Source organism: Lolium rigidum, chromosome 5 (genome assembly GCF_022539505.1).
Source record: "Lolium rigidum isolate FL_2022 chromosome 5, APGP_CSIRO_Lrig_0.1, whole genome shotgun sequence".
NCBI classification, from domain to species: domain Eukaryota; kingdom Viridiplantae; phylum Streptophyta; class Magnoliopsida; order Poales; family Poaceae; genus Lolium; species Lolium rigidum.
The window spans coordinates 76786133-76805026 of NC_061512.1; the positions used below are offsets into that span (position 1 = coordinate 76786133).

The 18894-nt window shown below is 45.3% G+C and overlaps 2 protein-coding genes across 2 annotated transcripts; one reads left to right on the forward strand and one right to left on the reverse strand.

Annotated features, from left to right (window-relative positions):
* Positions 1-121: 121 nt before the first annotated feature.
* LOC124657755 (40S ribosomal protein S29) lies at positions 122-1610 on the reverse strand. The gene is made up of 3 exons (XM_047196269.1): positions 1493-1610; positions 858-957; positions 122-360 (listed from the first exon to the last, which is right to left on the reverse strand). Exons 1-3 carry the CDS (start codon positions 1552-1554, stop codon positions 352-354), a joined length of 171 nt encoding a protein of 56 aa, XP_047052225.1. The 5' UTR covers positions 1555-1610; the 3' UTR covers positions 122-351.
* A 249-nt stretch (positions 1611-1859) lies between these two features.
* LOC124657754 (histone deacetylase 6-like) lies at positions 1860-5183 on the forward strand. The gene is made up of 4 exons (XM_047196268.1): positions 1860-1954; positions 2049-2257; positions 3586-3711; positions 4780-5183. The coding sequence occupies exons 1-4, from the start codon at positions 1907-1909 to the stop codon at positions 4958-4960; spliced, it is 564 nt and encodes a 187-aa protein (XP_047052224.1). The 5' UTR covers positions 1860-1906; the 3' UTR covers positions 4961-5183.
* Positions 5184-18894: the final 13711 nt, after the last annotated feature.

Here is an 18894-nt window from a genome sequence, read left to right on the forward strand (position 1 = left end):
TTTTTTGATTTTGTAGCTGCAGAAGTTGATCGAAGGCTATTCGATCGCACGTTATGACTAGGCTAGTACAGCCTGAGAGATCATGCATTCCTGAAAAATATTACCGGAAGCAGAAGCAAATAGGACAAACACTGAAGGAATCACATTGATAAAAGGCTTTCAGATGTGCAATTAACTCATGTTCAACAATCACATCATTCAGTTCCGATCAAAACATAAAGCCACAAAGTTTACTTGCAGAGCCGTACTGAGCAAACAGCTAAATTACTGGAATTGAAATTAAGCCTTCTATTAAGTGATCATTTCTTCACGCCTGATTAGCTTCACTTCAGGGCAGCTGGTGCAGGTGTCTTAGCGGTACTGCAACAAAATAATATGATACAATTGTTAGAATGGAGGTTTACACAAAAGGAAGTAATTACATGTCTGATAACAAAATCTACAACAACGCAGGAAAAGAAAAGTATGTCTTGAAGTCTCAGTGGCGCATAACTGAAAAGGTTAGAATCTAGTGACAGGTAGAATAGAATGACTGTACATAACATTCAAGTTCAATTTCGAAGCAACGGAAACAGACAAACTTCAAGCGGCAGACCATTTAGAACAAATGCCCGTATATGCCTAGCAGAGGTCAGTGAAGCAACACTCGATATTTGCCTACGTGTCAGCATCTATTGATTCAACTATCAAACAGACATCAAAAATCGGAAAAGACAAAGCATGGAGCAGGAATAGTGTTCAATACCAAAGCATTTAAAAATGTACGATCACTACCATTTCAAGCTGTTGGTTACAGGATAATAAATATATCCACAGAAACAATAGTATGGTTCATGGTTCAAGATAACACCCTATACCTTGATGAAGCCAATGTCCTTGGCGTTGCTGCGGAAGCACTGCCTGCAGCACATGAGCCCGTACTTCCTGATCAGTCCATGCGAGTTGCCACAGACCCGGCTGACAGAAACAACATATTCGGGTCAGCAAATTCAATCATATGGACAATTGTTCAAAACAATAGCATCAGTAATCGCACGGAACTGCATAGCAAGCCAAGAACGCGACCTCAAATTGGTTAAATACACGTGGTAGCAAGAATGATCGGCATGTCCTACGACTTAAAAAATGAAGCTATAATTTTCTACGCCTAGTTGCCTGTCCACAAACATGAGAAACAACGCAAGGCACTGGCAAAGCTGTGAGCGACGCAAAGCTTACTAATTAGCAAACGATCTCAGTTGCGAGGGACATAGCAAGCTAGCGATTAACGAACGGTCTCAGCTGATTAATTAGTACCTATAAGACCAATCTAACTCCTGACCGCAAGAACATTTGCAGCCAACTACATCGCAAAGAGGAGCTAGGGCAATCACAACCAAATCAAACCCGCAGATCGACCCGAACAGTTCATCCCGCCAGAGATCTCTAGCAGCGTGCACGAGCTAGGTATTTAAGGAGCCGGCGGCGATCGAGGGGACGGTAGAAGCATTACCAGACGCGGGAGCCGGGCCCGTAGTTCTTGGGGTGCGAGTTCCAGACGTTGTCGTGCCCCATCGTCGCCGCGTTCGCCTTCCGCCTTCAGCCGCCGCCGGTGGGAAAACCTTGGTGCGCCTGGGAAGATGGAAGGAGTAGGTGGCGGCGCTGCGAGCAGGCGAGCCTTATATAGGGAGACGGCGCGGTAAACCCTAACTACAGCACGGGCCGAATTGGGCCCATTGCGCGTGCTGAAATTGGCCCACTACGCTACTAGCACCAAGCGGGCCGTAAAGGACATTCTGTCGAGCCAGCCCATGTTAAGCATCTATGCCTAAGATTTATCTATGCCTCGTGAGAAAGGAAAAAAAAAAGCATCCGCTGGACTCGCCGTGGAATCCATCGTCTCCTGCTCCGCTCCGACTCGCCGACGATGTCCTCCGCCGCCGGAGCCGGAGAGCCCCCGTCTTCATCCCGACACGTTCGTGCTCCTCACTGCCGTATCTGCGTTCTTTCTTGCTCCACTGGATACTGACGTGTCCTTGCGTTTGCTCTGGATTGCCTCGTCGTCGCAGGGGAAGGAGAGAGAGGACGGTGCCGGCGACAACAACCGCAAGGAGGAGAAGGAGGTCGATGTGCCGGAGGGAGACGTGGATCTGGACCTCTATGGCGCCGCCGCGGGGTGGGTTGAGGCGCGGACCAGCTGCCCCCACCTCCCAGCCATGCCCGCCGCCAGCGCCGACGAACTCGCGCGCGTGCCCGCGCCTGACTCTCAGTGCTCTAGGTTTGTCCCATCGTCCTCCTCAAATTTCGGTGTGGCACTACTTCGCTGAAGACCTAGTATCCCAGAATTTAGGTATCGTGAAATATGACGACATAATTTAGTTTGATAGAGAAAAACAAAGTATTGGTACCTGATGACAATGCGATTGTTGGCACTAGGTTGTGACTCGAAAGTTGTATGGCGAGTTAGGTAGACATGGTAGAGATCACTCCCTTGGTTAAGGACACCACTAGATCGTGTCCAGAATTTTAGCACGGTCAAGTAGACGTTGAGATGTTATTGGTCAATAGAATTGCTGAACTCTAAGAAGGGACATGTTTTGGCATTTTGGGATTGCTTGCGGTGCTGTACGGATGCCTGCGAGTGGCAAGGTTTCGTGACAAGAATTTCATACTCTATCCCATAGCGCTAGATGACTTTGCAATGCTGATTAGTTGGATTGGCATTTGATCATTTTGTTCTCAATTGGTGTGGCGTGACGTTACTCGTTTGGATTAACGCATGCAAGCCCATGAAGGCCATTCTTGCATTTTGTATAATTTTGGTGGCGCATTAATGCCAGATATGAAAGGGGCTCATTTCCCCCAAGTTCAGGATTTGACAAAATTAACTCAATATTTATAGATGAGGATTTTTGCGGTTACTAACTACAAGTTCCACTTCCTGATTTCTCCTTCTCGTTATTTGCATTATATCAACATTTGCCTTCATATTTTGGAATTATTCTTGCGTAAAATCATTGATATGTGATTCCTCTGTTCATTTACTATATTTTTAATGTGCAAGCCACTCCTAAGTGCAAGAGATGGTCTGGGTCTGTGGATTTTGATGGTGCCGTTTGGTACATTGTACCATATTGTCGCTGAATTGGCTAAAGTTTTTATCTGTAGTTGAAAGTTTGTAACAGCTAGTGAGCTGATGAATTGATGCAGCATGGCTTACTCCTTACGATGGTCTGTGCATCCATGAAATGTGAAAAGCCACCGTACCTGAAAATGCTGTTTACGATCTCATGATGCAGCATAACAAACATTGTCTATGCATCTTTCTAGAATCCAGCTTATGTTGAGGTGTAAAGAACTTGTATATTTGTTGGCACGGTAATATCTTGGAGGTGAATTGACCGATTATAAACACAGCGAAACAAATTGCTAAAGTTTTCCAACTAGTGAACCTAGCTTCTGGCACCTGGTAGTTGATGATATCCCTGTCTTTTTATTCAATCCAAATGACTCCATATTGTAGAATTTAAGCAAAAAATGATTGTAGAAATTGATGTACTTCAGACATCCGTGCCTAAGTTTTCTTATGAGCATTTGGCCATGCAGATGTCATCATCCTTCTGAAAACTGGTTTTGCTTGATTTGCAAAGATGTGCTGTGCAGTCGTTTTATCAACAAACATATGCTGCACCATTTTCAAGAAACAGGCCATTGTCTTGCCCTGAGCTTCAGGTAAATATCTGAACTTCCTTTTGCTTAAATTTCTATTGAACTACAAAGAATTTGCATTGGTGCATTTAAGATAAGGTCAAAGGTAGTCAGTATGTTTGGTTTTAAATCTAACTGTCACCTGGTCCAGTATGAAACGGTATTGCCGAACGCTCACTATAACATCACTCATTATTCATCAGGCAGCAGTATTAGTTGGAAGAACATTATGTTTCCTTGTTAGTTGAGTTATTCTTTTTGTTGTATTCAATATGTAAGAGATAAGTTTCCTTGTACCTTCTAGGTTTTTCCCAAGAGATTGTGATTAGGAGTCCAGTGAAATCATCCCTATAAAGGGATAACATGTATCAATTATCAGTCAGGCAAGAATTAGGTATATCCCATCTCAAGTTCATCACCCTAGTTAGTGGTCTAGGTCTGACGTCTCTTCACTCCCATAACGTCTCTCATCTTCAGCATGGAAATTACCACCATATTTACTGGATTTACTCAGAACGTTGTTGAATTCTATCCTTGATCGGGGTTCAAATTTACCATGGTTCGCTCTTGATTTGCTACCTGTGTGAACCCAAAACTAAATATTTACCATGCTCTCGCTTCTTGGCCATGCTGCTACCTTGTCCATTCAGCCGTCACCGCTAGAGCGCAGTCGCCATCACCATCACTATCATGTCACCATCAATCTTGTTCTTCAGGAGATGCATGGTAGGGAATATGCAAGGGTGGATCGCACTGGCATGGTGGGGGCAGCAGCAAGGAGGAAGCACGGCGCGCTGGGGGGGGGGGGGCATGGGGGTAAAGTAGTGGAAGGAGCAAGGCAGAGAAGATCGGAAGAGAGGAGACGGGGTGTCGGGATGAGATGCCGAAAAGTAAATGCTACGGGGTTAAATGGACTTAGGACAGAGGCATTGGCATGCGCTGAGTCGGCATTCTTGACTGGGCTGGCCCAAGTAGCTTCTTATGGTCTCTTTTCTTTTTTCTTTTTGTTGCACTACGAATAGGATTGCTTGTGGCTATCTTGGCATATTATTATTTGATTGCTTTAACTCAGCATCATGTACCATTTTGCAGTGATCTGTCAGTTTGGTGTTTTTCCTGCGACTCCTACCTGGATGCTCAATCCATTTTAGAACTGCGCCCAGTTTATGAAGTTGCACATCTGTTGAAATTTGGAGAAAGGCCCCCTTTCCGATCACTGGAAGTGCTTGATTTGAGCAGTGGACAAAATGGAGGTTCTTCTTTAAGTTCCTAAAGTACTATGTTCTGTCGGGGAATTTTCTTGTCATGATGACAGTAGTCTATTGTTTAAGCTGGAACTTGTTAAGCTTCAGCACAAATGTAAGTCAGCTAAGTGGTCCTATGATTTTCCTCGTTACTTTGCTTAGCAAGTGACTACTTCTTAGGTGTGAAGCAAAACGACAAGTGTAAAAGTTTGTTCACCTTTGGAGATGATAAAGGAGTTAAAATTGCCTTGATATTGACATCCAGAAAAGTATTCAACTGCGAATATCTTTTGCTCCAGTGACTGATTTACTTTAGCTTATCCACAAATGACATGGAAGTTTAGGTATGTGGCATTTGACTTTAGATTCTGAGGTAAGAGTTACGCTCAATAGTCTTTATAGTGCATTATTGGTGGCACTATTGCATAGGGATCCTCTGATTGAGAGACACGAAAAAAGCAGCATGCATTGCCGAAGCTAGGGAAATGAACACTGAACGATGCCACCAGGGCAAGAGTTTGAGGATCTTATTATTGGTAGTTCAAATGTGACCCAGTGCTTTGCTTAAGTACTTATCGACTTAGTGGTTCACATGAGAGGAGATTCATGCATTTTCTATCACTTCAGATACAGCGTATCCACTTCTAGACTTATGTGACCAACTTATCATTTTGTATAAGCAAACAAAGAAATTGGACGCATTTGCAAATAAGCTACTCCTATTGGTGTGAAAGTGGTGTGCTTCTGGGAGATTATATAATGTCACGATAGGTGTCCTTTTGCAACATGATTGAGATAAACTCATTTTTTAAGTTGGTGTGATCCTAATTTTTATTCGTTGGTTGATAGTGATGTCACTTTATGAGTTGCCTAACATTATCAGCCCAATCAGGTGTAAATGAATATATATCTTCTTTTGTTGCCATTTGTGTGTTTAGCAAAGCTGGTGGGCGGCTACGTCAAGTTTGTGATTGCATTTTCCTTAATTGTCCAAGTCCGCATGCTAGTACTTTTTTTTATTACAACTGCAGTTAATTTGTACTGCATAGTCCTCCCAAATAGTTGTTAGACAATTTGGATGAAGTGAAATACTAATAGGGCGCCGCTATCGGTTAATTTACAATCATGTATTAGCTTGTTTTTCATTTGTGGGCATGTTACAAATATGGACACGCACTGTATACGTTTTCTGGTTCTGAAATATGCATAGACAGTTACCCAGTTTAAAGGTTTTGGATTTCTATTCAGAAACACTTATGATTCCAAATTTCCAATTTTGCACCATGCAACAAAACTACTTAATGATAAAGTAATCGGTGGTCAAAACCTTGTACAATAACCAATAACAAAACATATTACATAGTAATCGGTGTGATAGGACAAGTGTGCAGTTCGTCATCGTCAAGTATTGCTTTGCTTCAGGCACTCACTAAAATCAAGCAAGTGTTTGGTCAGACGTCCATATCGAGAACCTAGCCAATGCTGCCATTATGCACTGAAGACAGCCACTAACTGGTGAGTATCAACATCAATGGAATCTGATCCTCTTGACTTCCAGTTGAACAGGTACGATGTCCCTATTGGTATATGTAGCCCCATCTGTTCGCAATTTAGATGGCCATTTACCTATGATGGCAATAAATTTGGTTTCATTCTGTATTGTTGTTACCTGTTATCTTGCAATGTAAAAATTTATTATCTATCCCTTTGACTCCATCCAGTGTCTTTATTTGAGATCGACCGCTCTCAGTCCAGATTTGGCACGGCGGAGAATCTGAACCCACATTCTTAGAATTCCACCATGTTGGGTCATGTTCAGGGTTGACATCGAATCGGTTTCATGTCGCTGAGTACGTGTTGAGCCAATAATTATGTGTGGAGGAACATACTCAAGTGCCATTCTTAGGCCAAGGGAAAGGTTTTCCATCTTAACTAGTAGCTTTTGAACAGGGCTCTATAGCATTGTCTTTCTGTAAGCACTCAGAAGCAGCAGATCCAATGCGATGTGATTGCGTCAGGGTGAGGGCGAGAAATTGGTGGCTGTACTGCAATCCTGCACCCATCTGTTGTTTCCTAGTTTGAGCCTTGGAGGCTTTGGGAATTGGGACCACTGGTGACAAGTTGGGAAAAAGGCAATGTCCCTGGGCTTGCCTACGTGTCAACAGGAGATTCCTTCGCTGTGGGATCTCTGTCGCCTAGAGTCTGATCGGCTCGGGTAATGTACCAACACCATATATTAAAAACGCCAACTCAAATTGATCAGTATTCATTTTTCAGGGGTAATCTGGTAATGCTTGTGAAAAGCATGGCAACGTTAGTGAAAATATATGAGAACCCTCTTTCATCAATTTTGGTGTGTGGTCGAACCAACGAGCACAAACCGCGCCGGTGGTGCAGGTTGTGGAGGAGGAAGATGGCAGCTGTGGTGAGTGGAATTCACTCATGTTGCCCGGCGGACTAGATACTCCCCTTCTCTCCCTTTACCCGGTGCAGAGGAGTTAGGGTTTCAGGGATGGGGATCATTAGGGAAGAACCGGTGTCCTTGTAGCACTGAGGGATGGTTAGCGGGGTTACTAGACCGGAAGCAAAATAACATCTTCGAAAGAAAAGGCCACACGTCACTTCTACGGTGCGGTGCCCACATCACGGTCATGCACCACGAACAACGAGAGATGGCCCACATCACGGTCATGCACCACGAACAACGAGAGATGCAGTTATAGTGGGTCACAACACTAGAGGCACGCAAGCAGGGCGATGATGATGATGGAGAATTCGAGTGGCGACTTGAGATGTATAGGTACAAGTCAAAGCGAGGGTTTGCCGAAATTTGGCTCATTTGACAATGTTGAGTTCTCGAAAGTGACCTGAGCACGGAAGTGGTTGCACGATGACCGCAGATTTGGGGAGAGTTGATTTGTGCTTCGCTCCACGATAGTGTGGAGTGGAGGGGCTAAAGAATAAGGGCTAATCTAGACCTGGAAATCTAGATTGGGTGGTAGACATCCTAACTGAACCGGTACGTACGGAGACTCCAAGAGAGAGGCGGTCTGCGAAACCCATCTACGGTTCCATCCTCTCGATGATGATGTCGCCAGTCTGCTCTACCTCCGGTGGCCTTAGGGCCTAGGAGGCGTGGCGGACCACGGGCCCTCGTTGATGGTAGGGTTCCGTTCTTTTTTATATTTTTTAGTGTCTTCTTCGGGATGGTGAGGCAGCGACTACATTCTGGTGTAAGAAAAGGTCCTCCCCACCATATTCTCGCTGTGGTGGTGCACCTAGTGCCAGTGAAGGGCACGTTGAGTTTTATATCCGACATCTCTAAGGATTCGGTCTGTTTCCATGTTCATTTGTGTGGTTACAAATTTGGCTCTTCTATCATTGGCGATGGTTATGTTGGTCCTTTGGAGCCTTAGCACAACAACTTCTCATCCTTTGGCACTGGTTGATGCTCTGATGCACGGCTCTGGGGATAGAGGGACTAGGACGACGGTGCGCGTTCGGATCGCTCCAGTGCTCGTAGTCTTTGCTAAGTGATCTAAAGATTTATTTGTAATTTTTATCATCTTTGGTGTTGTTTGTACTGTAGTTGATGACGATTAATAGATCATCAGTCCGTTTTGCGGCTGGTGGAAAATGGCTGAACATGTGCAAAAAGAATGTGTGAAACAGGACTGCTTGAGAATTAACCTGTGGTTGGATGGTTAGGAGGGCAGTGGTACCCCAGCCTACCAGAGTTCAAATTCTAGATTTGACACTTTGGTGTCTAATAAAAGGCGGAATATTTTTCAGTAGTAGGCGATGTTCCCACTGACAGCGAGGCGCCCATGGTGACTTCGTCAATCTCAAGACCCGTCAGATCAGTTCTCTTGGAGTTGCTCATAGGGGTAGGGTTTGTGCGTTCGTTCATAGGGATGAGTGTGTGCGTGTATGTGTGAGCGTCTTTGATTGCATTGTGTTTAGTAAAAAAACACTCTGCTTACATAAAAACCCACACCCCCTGATTTTGCTGTGATTTTTTTTCTTGACAGCCAACTATTGCGGTAATCCCGGCTTCACATATTGATACATAAAAAAATGCAGATGAGTAGATCACTAAATAAACAAATATGCATGGTTGCACGATCGTCTGTTGGTGGATGGTTAGAGGTGCCAAGGTGTTGTTCGGCAGAAACTGGTGTACGTACGAATGATATCTTTGTTTTATGTCTTGAAGAGGAATATTTTCACTTGATCATTGAAGTGGTCTTCGTGAATAATGTTGCGCCCCTAGTGCCCTATACTTGCACTTGTCGGGTAATGCCACTTTGGTGGTACCAATGTTAATGTTAGTGTTTTGAGATAGACTAGATGTAGGAGTGTGGTGTCTACGAAAATGTGATTCCTTTCTAAGCCCTAACCCTAGTTGTGGGGTTTTTTTTTCTAAGACTTCAAGACACGAAACTTTTGCTTTGCAGAGTGTTGCCTTCTGACAAAGCAGCGGGAACCACGGAACCACCATCTAAGCTTGTTTTCGCACAAATATTGTAAATCAAACTTCTGTTTTTCAAGCACGAGAACCGAAGCTGCGTGCAGAGTGAATTCACCACAAAGCAAACTAGTAATCCTACTAAACAGAAAGTGTTGGAGAGACTAGCAGCAGATTTTACTAAACTTCTACTTCCTACACCACGGATAAGGTTCTCAATATCCCCCACCTACTCTCCTGAGTTCGGCGGTTGCGAACATGGTGGCTTCAATCCGAACTCCATGTTTTCTCCGATCGCCACCATGGTGTGGACGGTGGAAAGCAGAGGTTGAGCGCCTTGACCTCAGTAATCCGTACAATGACTTGTTGATGGCCCATTTGGCACAAAGGGGGCTCGTGTTCGTTGCTCCCTGCGATTTTTACGATGACAACGTGTTCGAAGGAATGGTGCCTGGTGGATTCGGCGTCAATATCGGTGATGGAAGAGCCATCTTCCATTTGATTTTCATTCTATTCATCTACCATTGTAATATGTGTGGCTATATATACTTGGCAGCATTTCGGTGGCTAGTATTTTGAATTATGGTAGGAACTATGTGTGTTTTGATTTCTGTAACTTTCAAATCGGGAAAATGGGGTCAAGAAACCCATTGTGAGCGCCCTATTGGGGGTGCGACTGGGTAGAGTCACCCCCATATGCGGAAAATGGTGTCGACACTCATCATACACCCGATTTGTCGTTGTTGATGGACACCATAGGGGGGGGGGGGTAAATGTTTTTGTTGCGATCCCCCTCTTCCTTCGTGCGCCACATGTCCTAGAACATGCCCAGAAAACGAGGGGTCCACCTTATCTTGTCCGCTTCTTTCCTGTGATATCTCTCACCACTCGTTTCTTCTCCCCTTTCATATTTCTTCCTCGTTAGAGAGTGCGAGCATCATGGATTCTCGGCACCTTTGCACTTCATCTTGCACGCTTCTCCGTCATTCCTCTTGTGCGTTGTAAGTCCCTGTTGCTGCAAAAAAAAAAAAGACTTCTCGTGATGCAAGGCCCTTTACAGGTAATGCAAAATCTCGGGTGGCGGTGCTCTGAAACCAAGCCGCTAGCGCTGCTGCAAGGATGGTCACCGGAGCTACAAGGGCAAGGCGGCGTTGCTGCGAGTGAGACATATTGTTGTGAGGCTAGGACGCCAGTGATACAAGGGGAGGTAGCGACACTGCTAGGTGGTGCTACGAAAGCAGGACATCCGTGATACCAATGGTTGCCTCTAATGCTTCAAGGGTAAGTGGAGGTGCTACAATGATGATACAAGGAGAAGAAGTCGCTATCTGAAGTGGCCACCAGTATTGTAACAAGTAGTCGACAGTGTTGGCATCGACGACCAGCTTTGCTACAAGGATTAAGCGGCAATGTTGTGAGTGATAGGTGGTCGTGATGCCAACTGTTGTTGCCAAAGCTACGAACGAAGTTCTGGCTTGCTACCAGCGGCAGTTGCTGAATGATAGCAAAGTTGCGAGCTGCAGGCAACGGGTGTGCCAGCTATGCTCAGCAAGGTTGCAAGGTGAAGTGATCTCTTGCCGGAACTCCGAGCGACATGAGGTGGTATGACCAAAAGTGGATCGCTGCGCTGGTGCTGCAAGGGCAGGCTAGATGACCGGCCAATGCGGCCATTGCGGAAGCTGCAGGCAACAATGGCAATGATGAGACCGGTGATGGTGTTGCTACGTACGTGACGAGCGATGCCAAGGACATAAGATCCTTTACGCAATGCGGGGAGGCGAGGAGCGGAGAGGATGCGGTGTGTGAGTCGTGACGAACTGTTCCTCTTGGTGGAGACGATACGATACACATAGGGTGCATGGGTAGAATCGGATGACCCAGTCAACGACATATCCTTAACGTACACGTGACAGCGATCCAACGGCTCGGGAGGCGGGATCGGGCGGTGGATGCTCAGCTGATCTCCTAATGTGACATATGTGGGATTTAATTTTGCAACGGATTCGAGAAATTAGATTTAGTGACATACACGACACGTGCCCTAAGGATCGATAGTTCTGGTTGAGCTGATATTTTTTTTCCCTTCGATGTACAGCATACATCCTCCAACTCGAAAGGATGAGGTGGTGCTCTACATACTGTACACATTGGACTGGAGTGACCAATGATGATGTTCTTGGAATATAAATCCAACAGATGCAAGTCACAATCCATTGCAGTGAGGCCCGCCATGGAATGAGGATGCGTTTTATCAACCCGGCAAGGCGTGCTCCACTCACTGTGCACAATATTTTGACCGTATGGTAAGCTTCTACCATAGATATGGAACCGGATTTGACAGACAGACAGAAGATAACTTTTTCTTTTACAAAAATTCCGCCGATCTATTAATAATTATCAATAACAGTACAAATAAACCTAAAAGTAATAAACTGACGCGAGCTGAAACCGCGCCGCCGTCCTCACCCCTCCATCATCGGAGCCAGACAAAGCTTGTCATAGTAGAGCCTGTTGTAGTAGAAAAACGGGAAGTCGTCGTGCTAAGGCCTCAGAGGACCACACTAGTGGAAAACGGGGCTATAGGCCCGGTCCATTTGGGCCTTCAGTCCCGGTTTTCAAACCGGGACCAATAAGGCGGGACTAAAGGGTCCACCCTTTAGTCCCGGTTCAAAGTTGCACCGGGCCTAAAGGCGGCGCCACGTGGTGTGGCCAGGAAGCTCGCGGTGGATGGCCTTTGGTCCCGTTTCGTGGTACGAACCGGGCATGTGGTTCTCTGCCGCGGCAGAGAATTGCTATTTCTCTGCCGCGGCACAGGTTTCGGCTGTAGCAGCGTTTCTCTGCCGCGGCAGAGAAACATGGCGTTTCTCTGCCGCGGCAAAGTTTCAGCAATGCATATATATCATTCAAGAAACCACAAAATATCGTCGTGAATATATATAGACATCGTCAACAGTACACGTAATGCATGCATATTTACAATATAAAGCTAGTCGGATCTCTTTACTAAATCTATTAGCCTCTACGGAGTTCCTCCATATCTATGACCTTCGCATAGTGCTCTCCACCTTGGGTAATGACCTCGGTAATAAAGAATCCCGCGATTTCCTCTTGAATTGCTCGTATTTGGGCCTCCGTTATGAGAGTGTCCCGCAGGCGTTTCATCTATATTTAAAAAAGGAGATCAATATATGAATGGAACTCAGTACAATAGATGGTACTAATTAAGATAATTGTGAGAATTTGTTATCGTACACGAGTGTGGTGTATACGAGCATCCCCACCCTTGGGACAGGCCATGTCACGAATGAAGGTGCAAACGTAGTATCCACATAAGTTATTCCCGGGTTCCTGCCTCATACACTTTACGAAAAAATAGTTCGATCAAACTAATAATCAAGCATCGTATTGAAAGTAAATATCATATATATAGAGTTTCACGGACATAGATATATAGTACTACTTACAGGGTAATCTTGAAATGTAAGCTCCGGTTTCCATGTACCCGGAACAGTATTGATGAACCGTTTCCAGGCCCTGCCCGGCAAGAAATAATGAGTAAATGAGTTATTGATTAGTTGATGATATTGTCGAATTAGAACAGATGAAGATGCCAATACAAAATTGATTGAAATTACCTCTGGAGGATGGCAGCCATGTTCGCCCATTCCGCATATTCTTTACGTTTCGAGTCCATGACATTTACGACTCCTTTGTGAAGATCAATGATTAGGAGAATAAAGTGGAATCTGCACAAGCATAGCTCAATGATTACGAGAATAAAGTGAAAGGTGCACAAGCATAATGTATGTTATATATAACACTCACTTGAAGTTGTAGGGAAAGAATATATCCTGTTTGTTTGCTTGCTTCACTAAAAACATTAACATGTTGTCCTCTGTGTCCTTGGGGAAGTCTCGAACCGTAACTTCATGAACTGTATGCGGGTCTATGAACCCCAGCGGTAGGAGCTTGCCTCTTTTGTATTCGAGCTTCTTCATTACTGCATAATTAAATGTATAGCGTACACAAAGAATATAGTGAGGATAATTGTTAGTGCAAATGAATGAGCGCTGAGCTACAGACTTAATTACATAAATAAATCACTTACAGGCAGTAGCAACTGATGACAGCTTTGTCGAGGACGTCTTGATTGAATAACTGAAACAGTTCTTCTAACTCAAGGTTTATCTCCTCGACCCCCCGGAAGTAATGCTCATCTCTAAGATACACCGGGACCAATGCCCACATTAGTCCCGGTTTGGTTCTGCACTGGGACATTTGGTTGGGACCAAAGGCCTCTTCTCCACTAGTGCCAGTGCACCAAAGCAGCGACCGTCGCCAAAGATGACAACCGTAGATCATAAAAAACTAGCTTGAAACCACACCAACGAATACGAAAATCGACTTGATCCCATGAGATCACTGGACACACCACTCCACGCGCCCTCCGCCGATGCAAGACAGAGGATAACTTGTAAAAAAATGACATCGGATAAGCCAGGGAACAAACGACTTCCGACCTATGAATATCCTAATGTATTACTTTAAAGATTATTAAGATATAATTAAGTTTTATCTAACCTATCTGAATATCCTATATTTTAATGATTATCAAGATATATAATTGGGTTTTATCCCATAACCTATCGCCAGTGACATATCACCAACAAAAGCAGTACGAGGCCAAATGAAAAGTGTGCTACTCAAAAACAAAAACTTCAAGAACGGAGTGTCGTTCATGCGCCGGTATTGACGGCTCCAACCAAAGGTGAATTTCGGTCTCATCCTCAAAGCGGAAGCTTCAATCCAGCACCGTAAACAAGGGAACAAACACATGCATGTCAACAATGTTCGATCTAATCACATAGGGGATCATGAGTTTTCATCTCGAAGAATCTGCATACTCATTGTTGAAGCTATCTTTGCCATCAACCTCTCCACCACCCGACATTGTCTCGCTAGACAGACCGCGTAGAGTGGTCGCAAGACCCACACATGCCGCTAGACAAAAGGTCACAAGCATGTTCAGAACATCAGTATCCCGCATCAGGTCACTACCGCGCTGACAAGGGATTAACTTATCAATGCCTACCGGTTGTAGACTAGGGTTTTAGTCGGAGGTAGAGGGCAAGTAGATCTCGAAGGTTTCAGCCGAAAAGTACTCGACGATATGAAAACTAGGGTTTGTGAGACAATGATTCGATGCTTTCTTTGTCCCTCGACTCTCCCTTATATAGGAGGTGGAGCCGAGGGATTCGTAATACACAAGTTACAGAGTCCGGAAGGGTTTCCAACTCATCCCGCAAGATTACAAGTATTGCTTCCTAATACAATTCTAGCTTTCCTTAATAATAATTTGGGCTTCTGATTCTTCTTATCCTTCGAGTCGTGGGCCTTCAGTAAACCCCAGGTACCATCTTCGGTAGGCCCATTGGGGATGCCTATGTCAGTAGGCTCCGAGATTTTGCTTGAATCGCAGAGTTAGGGAAAATCTCTAACTTTATATTCGTTCAACAACTCTGAACTTTATCATATCTTTGGATATGAAACTATATATTGTACAGGGATAATGGTAATTGGGGCTAGTTCATCTGACTGATCAGGTACTAGTTAACTGCTCTAGTGGCAATCCGCAAAAACCTACTTCAAGATCACGTCCCTAGACATGATCTCGGGATACTGGTGTAAACTTCGACGAGTGCCGCTTAAGGTCTTACCATTCTGTCAAGTCCCAGTCATATTTTATCGGGTACCTAACGCGTCCGTTAGGATTTTTCTTCGTATCTGTTGATACGGAAAAAAGTAGCAAACCGACGTCACGAGACGGCGCCACGCCACTCAGAACGGATCCGGGGTCTTACCTTCGCAAAGTTTTGCGGCATTCAGAGATTATTCGCAACTTTGGCGCTCTGAGAATATATTGTCGAGTGCTTTTTCGGCTGATGGAATAGCACATTTTATTGAGTCAACGGATGACTTATATTGCATTCCCGATGGGAGTGTATGTAGAGTTATTTACATAACTCGAAATATGCTCACTTTTTCTTCTTATCCTCTTTTTTTTTATAATTTCATCGGACACGCGAACAGCGTTCCCGATGGGAGTAGCCCCCGAGGCTACAGCCAAGGACTTGTGCTTGGGTATAGGCTCAACGCCTTATGTTACTATATTTTCCTTCTTTCTCGAAGTTTTTATATCTGTCGGGTGCGCGAACAGCGCTCCCGATGGGAGTAGCCCTCGAGGCTATGAACAAATGCTTGTATTTGATCATAGGCTCTCGCCATTTCTATTTTGTCACTCTCGAAGTTTTCATTGTTCCAAAGTAGCCCCCGAGTATTTGATCAAAAACTTGTATTTGATCAAAGGCTCTCGAAATAATCAACAATCTTCTGCTGTCGCCATTATTATGAAGCTGCTTAGCCGAATTTTTCTCTTACCAAGGTGACATCATTGCTGACGATAGCCACGACCGCTGTATCGGGAAAACGCGAGAACTGCTCTGTCTCTGCCTTGCGGGCCCAAATTGCTCATCAAGTTGACACGTCGTGCAAGTGGGGGACACACGTCCTCCACTTTTCTTGGCGCACGTACTGTAGCTCCTATTCTTTCTCGTCTGAATGAAATTACTTTTTACCCCTTGTCCACGTGTACACCATCTATCCCGCAATCTCTTCATCCGACGGTGCGTCGTTTCACCGCACCTCTATTTAAAGCCATCGTCTTCCTCCGTCAATACTTTCGCTCGCGCCGCACCTCTGTTCTTCCTCTGCAAAAATCCTCCACTGCTCCCATTGCCTCTTGCGCTCAATCACGCTCGCACCTTTCTCCTCCACGCTCATTGATGCCACCTCGCGCGCGTCTGACCAGGCACAGCACTCCGGAATCCAAGATGGCCGCCGAAGATCTGGAGTGGGAGAGATCCAAGATCTCCAACCAGGATATGAACCTGCTGAAGAAGCTGGGGTTCACCAAGAAGGATAACGCGATACACTTCCCCAAGGAGGAGAGCTATCCATCGCCTCCAATGGAATACCGGGTCAGTTTCGTTGACCATCTCATCCGCGGTCTTTCTCCCCTATCCACGAGTTTCTTCGAGGTCTTCTTTTTGTCTATGGGCTTCAGCTGCATCAGCTGACGCCCAATTCCATCCTCCACGTGTCGATTTTTATCACACTGTGTGAGTGCTTCCTCGGAGTCCAACCTAATTGGGCTCTGTGGAAGCGTATCTTCTGCCTCCGCCGTAATGGCTCCCACAACGTCGCCTACAACATTGGCGGCGTTGTCATCTGTGTTCGTTCTGACGTCGAATACTTCGACGTCAAATTCCCCGACTCCGTCCAAGGTTGGCGGAAGAAATGGCTGTATGTGCACGAAGAGAGCTCCGATTCAGTGGAGAACAATATCGCCCCTTTCGACGGAGGAGCCAAAATCCTTCGCCGCCGTTCCTGGGATGCTGAAGCCACGGAAGATGAGAAATTGGCGACAGAGGCGCTGATGACTCGCATCCACCAGCTGCAGAACACCCGTGGCAAGGAACTGTCGGGTATTCAAATCACAGCCTATTTCCTTAGGATTAGAGTGCAGCCTCTCCAGGCTCGCAAAAATCCCCTTTGGATGTACGCTGGTGAAGAAGACGTCGACAGGCTCTCCAAAGACCTTCCTTTGAAGGATTTGGAAAAACTGATCCGAAAGATCTCGTCGCTCAACAAGAAGGATCATATTCCATCCTCTTGCCGCATTACGCCATATAGTGGCGCCAATCCCCTTCCCGAGGTAATTGTTCCTCTTGACTACTATATTGTCTTCTCGAGTTTCTGGTATCTTATCGATTACTACCTTGCTAGCGTCCATTGCATAACTGTTTGTCGATACTCTTTGTTTTTCACAGAACCACCCTGTTCTGGCTTCTCTTCCTCCTCTTCCTGAAGGTGGAGAAGTCGAAGAACGTACCGTTGTCGAGGAAGACAACCAGGGTGCTTCTCGCCCTGAAAGTGAAGTCGCGGGTTCTCAAAAATCCGCGGCTTCCTCTAAAAAAGAAGCGAGTCTGAGGCCACTGTCTCGACTCGCTCCCTTCCTTCCGCTGTTTCTCCAAGGAACAAGAGGAAAAGGGATGAAGTTGCCGATTCCGGCGCCTCCAAAGCCGAAGAAGCTGGTCCTTCCGAAAGGAAAACAGCTTTCAACCCCTACGAGGCTGCTCTTGTCAGCTCGTAAGTTCTCTATTGCTCTTTATTGCTTTGCTTTCGATGTTTTTGTCTATCTCGATTCTTATATTGTCGCCATTTTTATTGCAGTGGTGACGAGGAAGAAGAACAACCTATTGATGCGACTGCTCGAATGAGTACGTCGCGTACTTTAGTTGTGTCTGAAACTCAGCCGGATGGAGATGAAACCTCGCCTCCTCAGCAAAATATTGAGCATCCAACTCCTCCTGCAAGCCCCCGTGTCCCTTCACCGAAGAGGGCAAGGGTCGAGCCAACCAAGGAGCTTCTCTTACTACCTGGTAGTTCCACGACTCCTTCCTTGGATGATGTAAGTTGTTCACTTCTTCTCTTCTATTCCGAATTTTCCAATGTTGTCGACTTTTTTTTTGCTTCCCTTTTCTTTTTGCTGTCGAACTTTTTACTGTATTGATGCTTTCTTTCTCTATCTTTTTTGTCAGCCTTTGATGAAGGAATTCATCCGTTTCGGTACCCAATTCATCGGGTACCGTGATCATGCCAAAAAAGCCGAAGGTATTATTTTGTCGCTTCTGGCAAATGACCTTTTTCTTAGCTTTCTTGTCATGATTTTGATTGCTTGTCGATTATTTTGTCGGAAAATCTTGTGGAAGCCAACAAGCGTCGTCGACGCACTTGCTCGTAAGCTGGAGCAAAGTGAAAAAGCTCGTAAGAAGGCTGAAGCGGATGCCAAGAAAGCTAAGGCGAGAGGTCTGCTACTTGTCGAAGATCTTCGTAAAAAGACTTCATGAGGCGGAAACTGCTTTGAGCGATAAGATGACCGAGCAAGCTGCTCGTGAAAAAGAAATCCTCAGTCGCTTGCAATCGCAGAGTCGGTTTTGTCAGTGAGTACTCAAATCCTTGTGCATTTCTTCGAGTTGCTTCTAGCGCACTTATTAATGAGCTTCCTTTTGCTTGTTTTCAGGGAGAACGCACCAAGAGTATGAACTGGAAAATCCTGAAGGTGATGAGCTTATCGGCGCGCTTTCTCTCCTTGAAATACATGGAGATGAAGCACGTGATGGCCTTGCTGACGCCAAAGCAGGTTTGTCGAAGATTTTCCCCTATTTCTTCCCGAAGAAAGAAGAGCCCAACACTTTCACTGCTCTCGCCAAATGCTTCAATGTGACGGAAGATCTTGGGCTCAAACTTCGCCAAGAAGGCCTAAAGATTGGCGTTGAAGGAACAATCGCTCCGATTGCTTGACAGCCGACAAAACATCGGCCGGGCTAAAGTTGGCGACATAAAAGAGCAGGAGACGAAGAACTGGCAATCTTT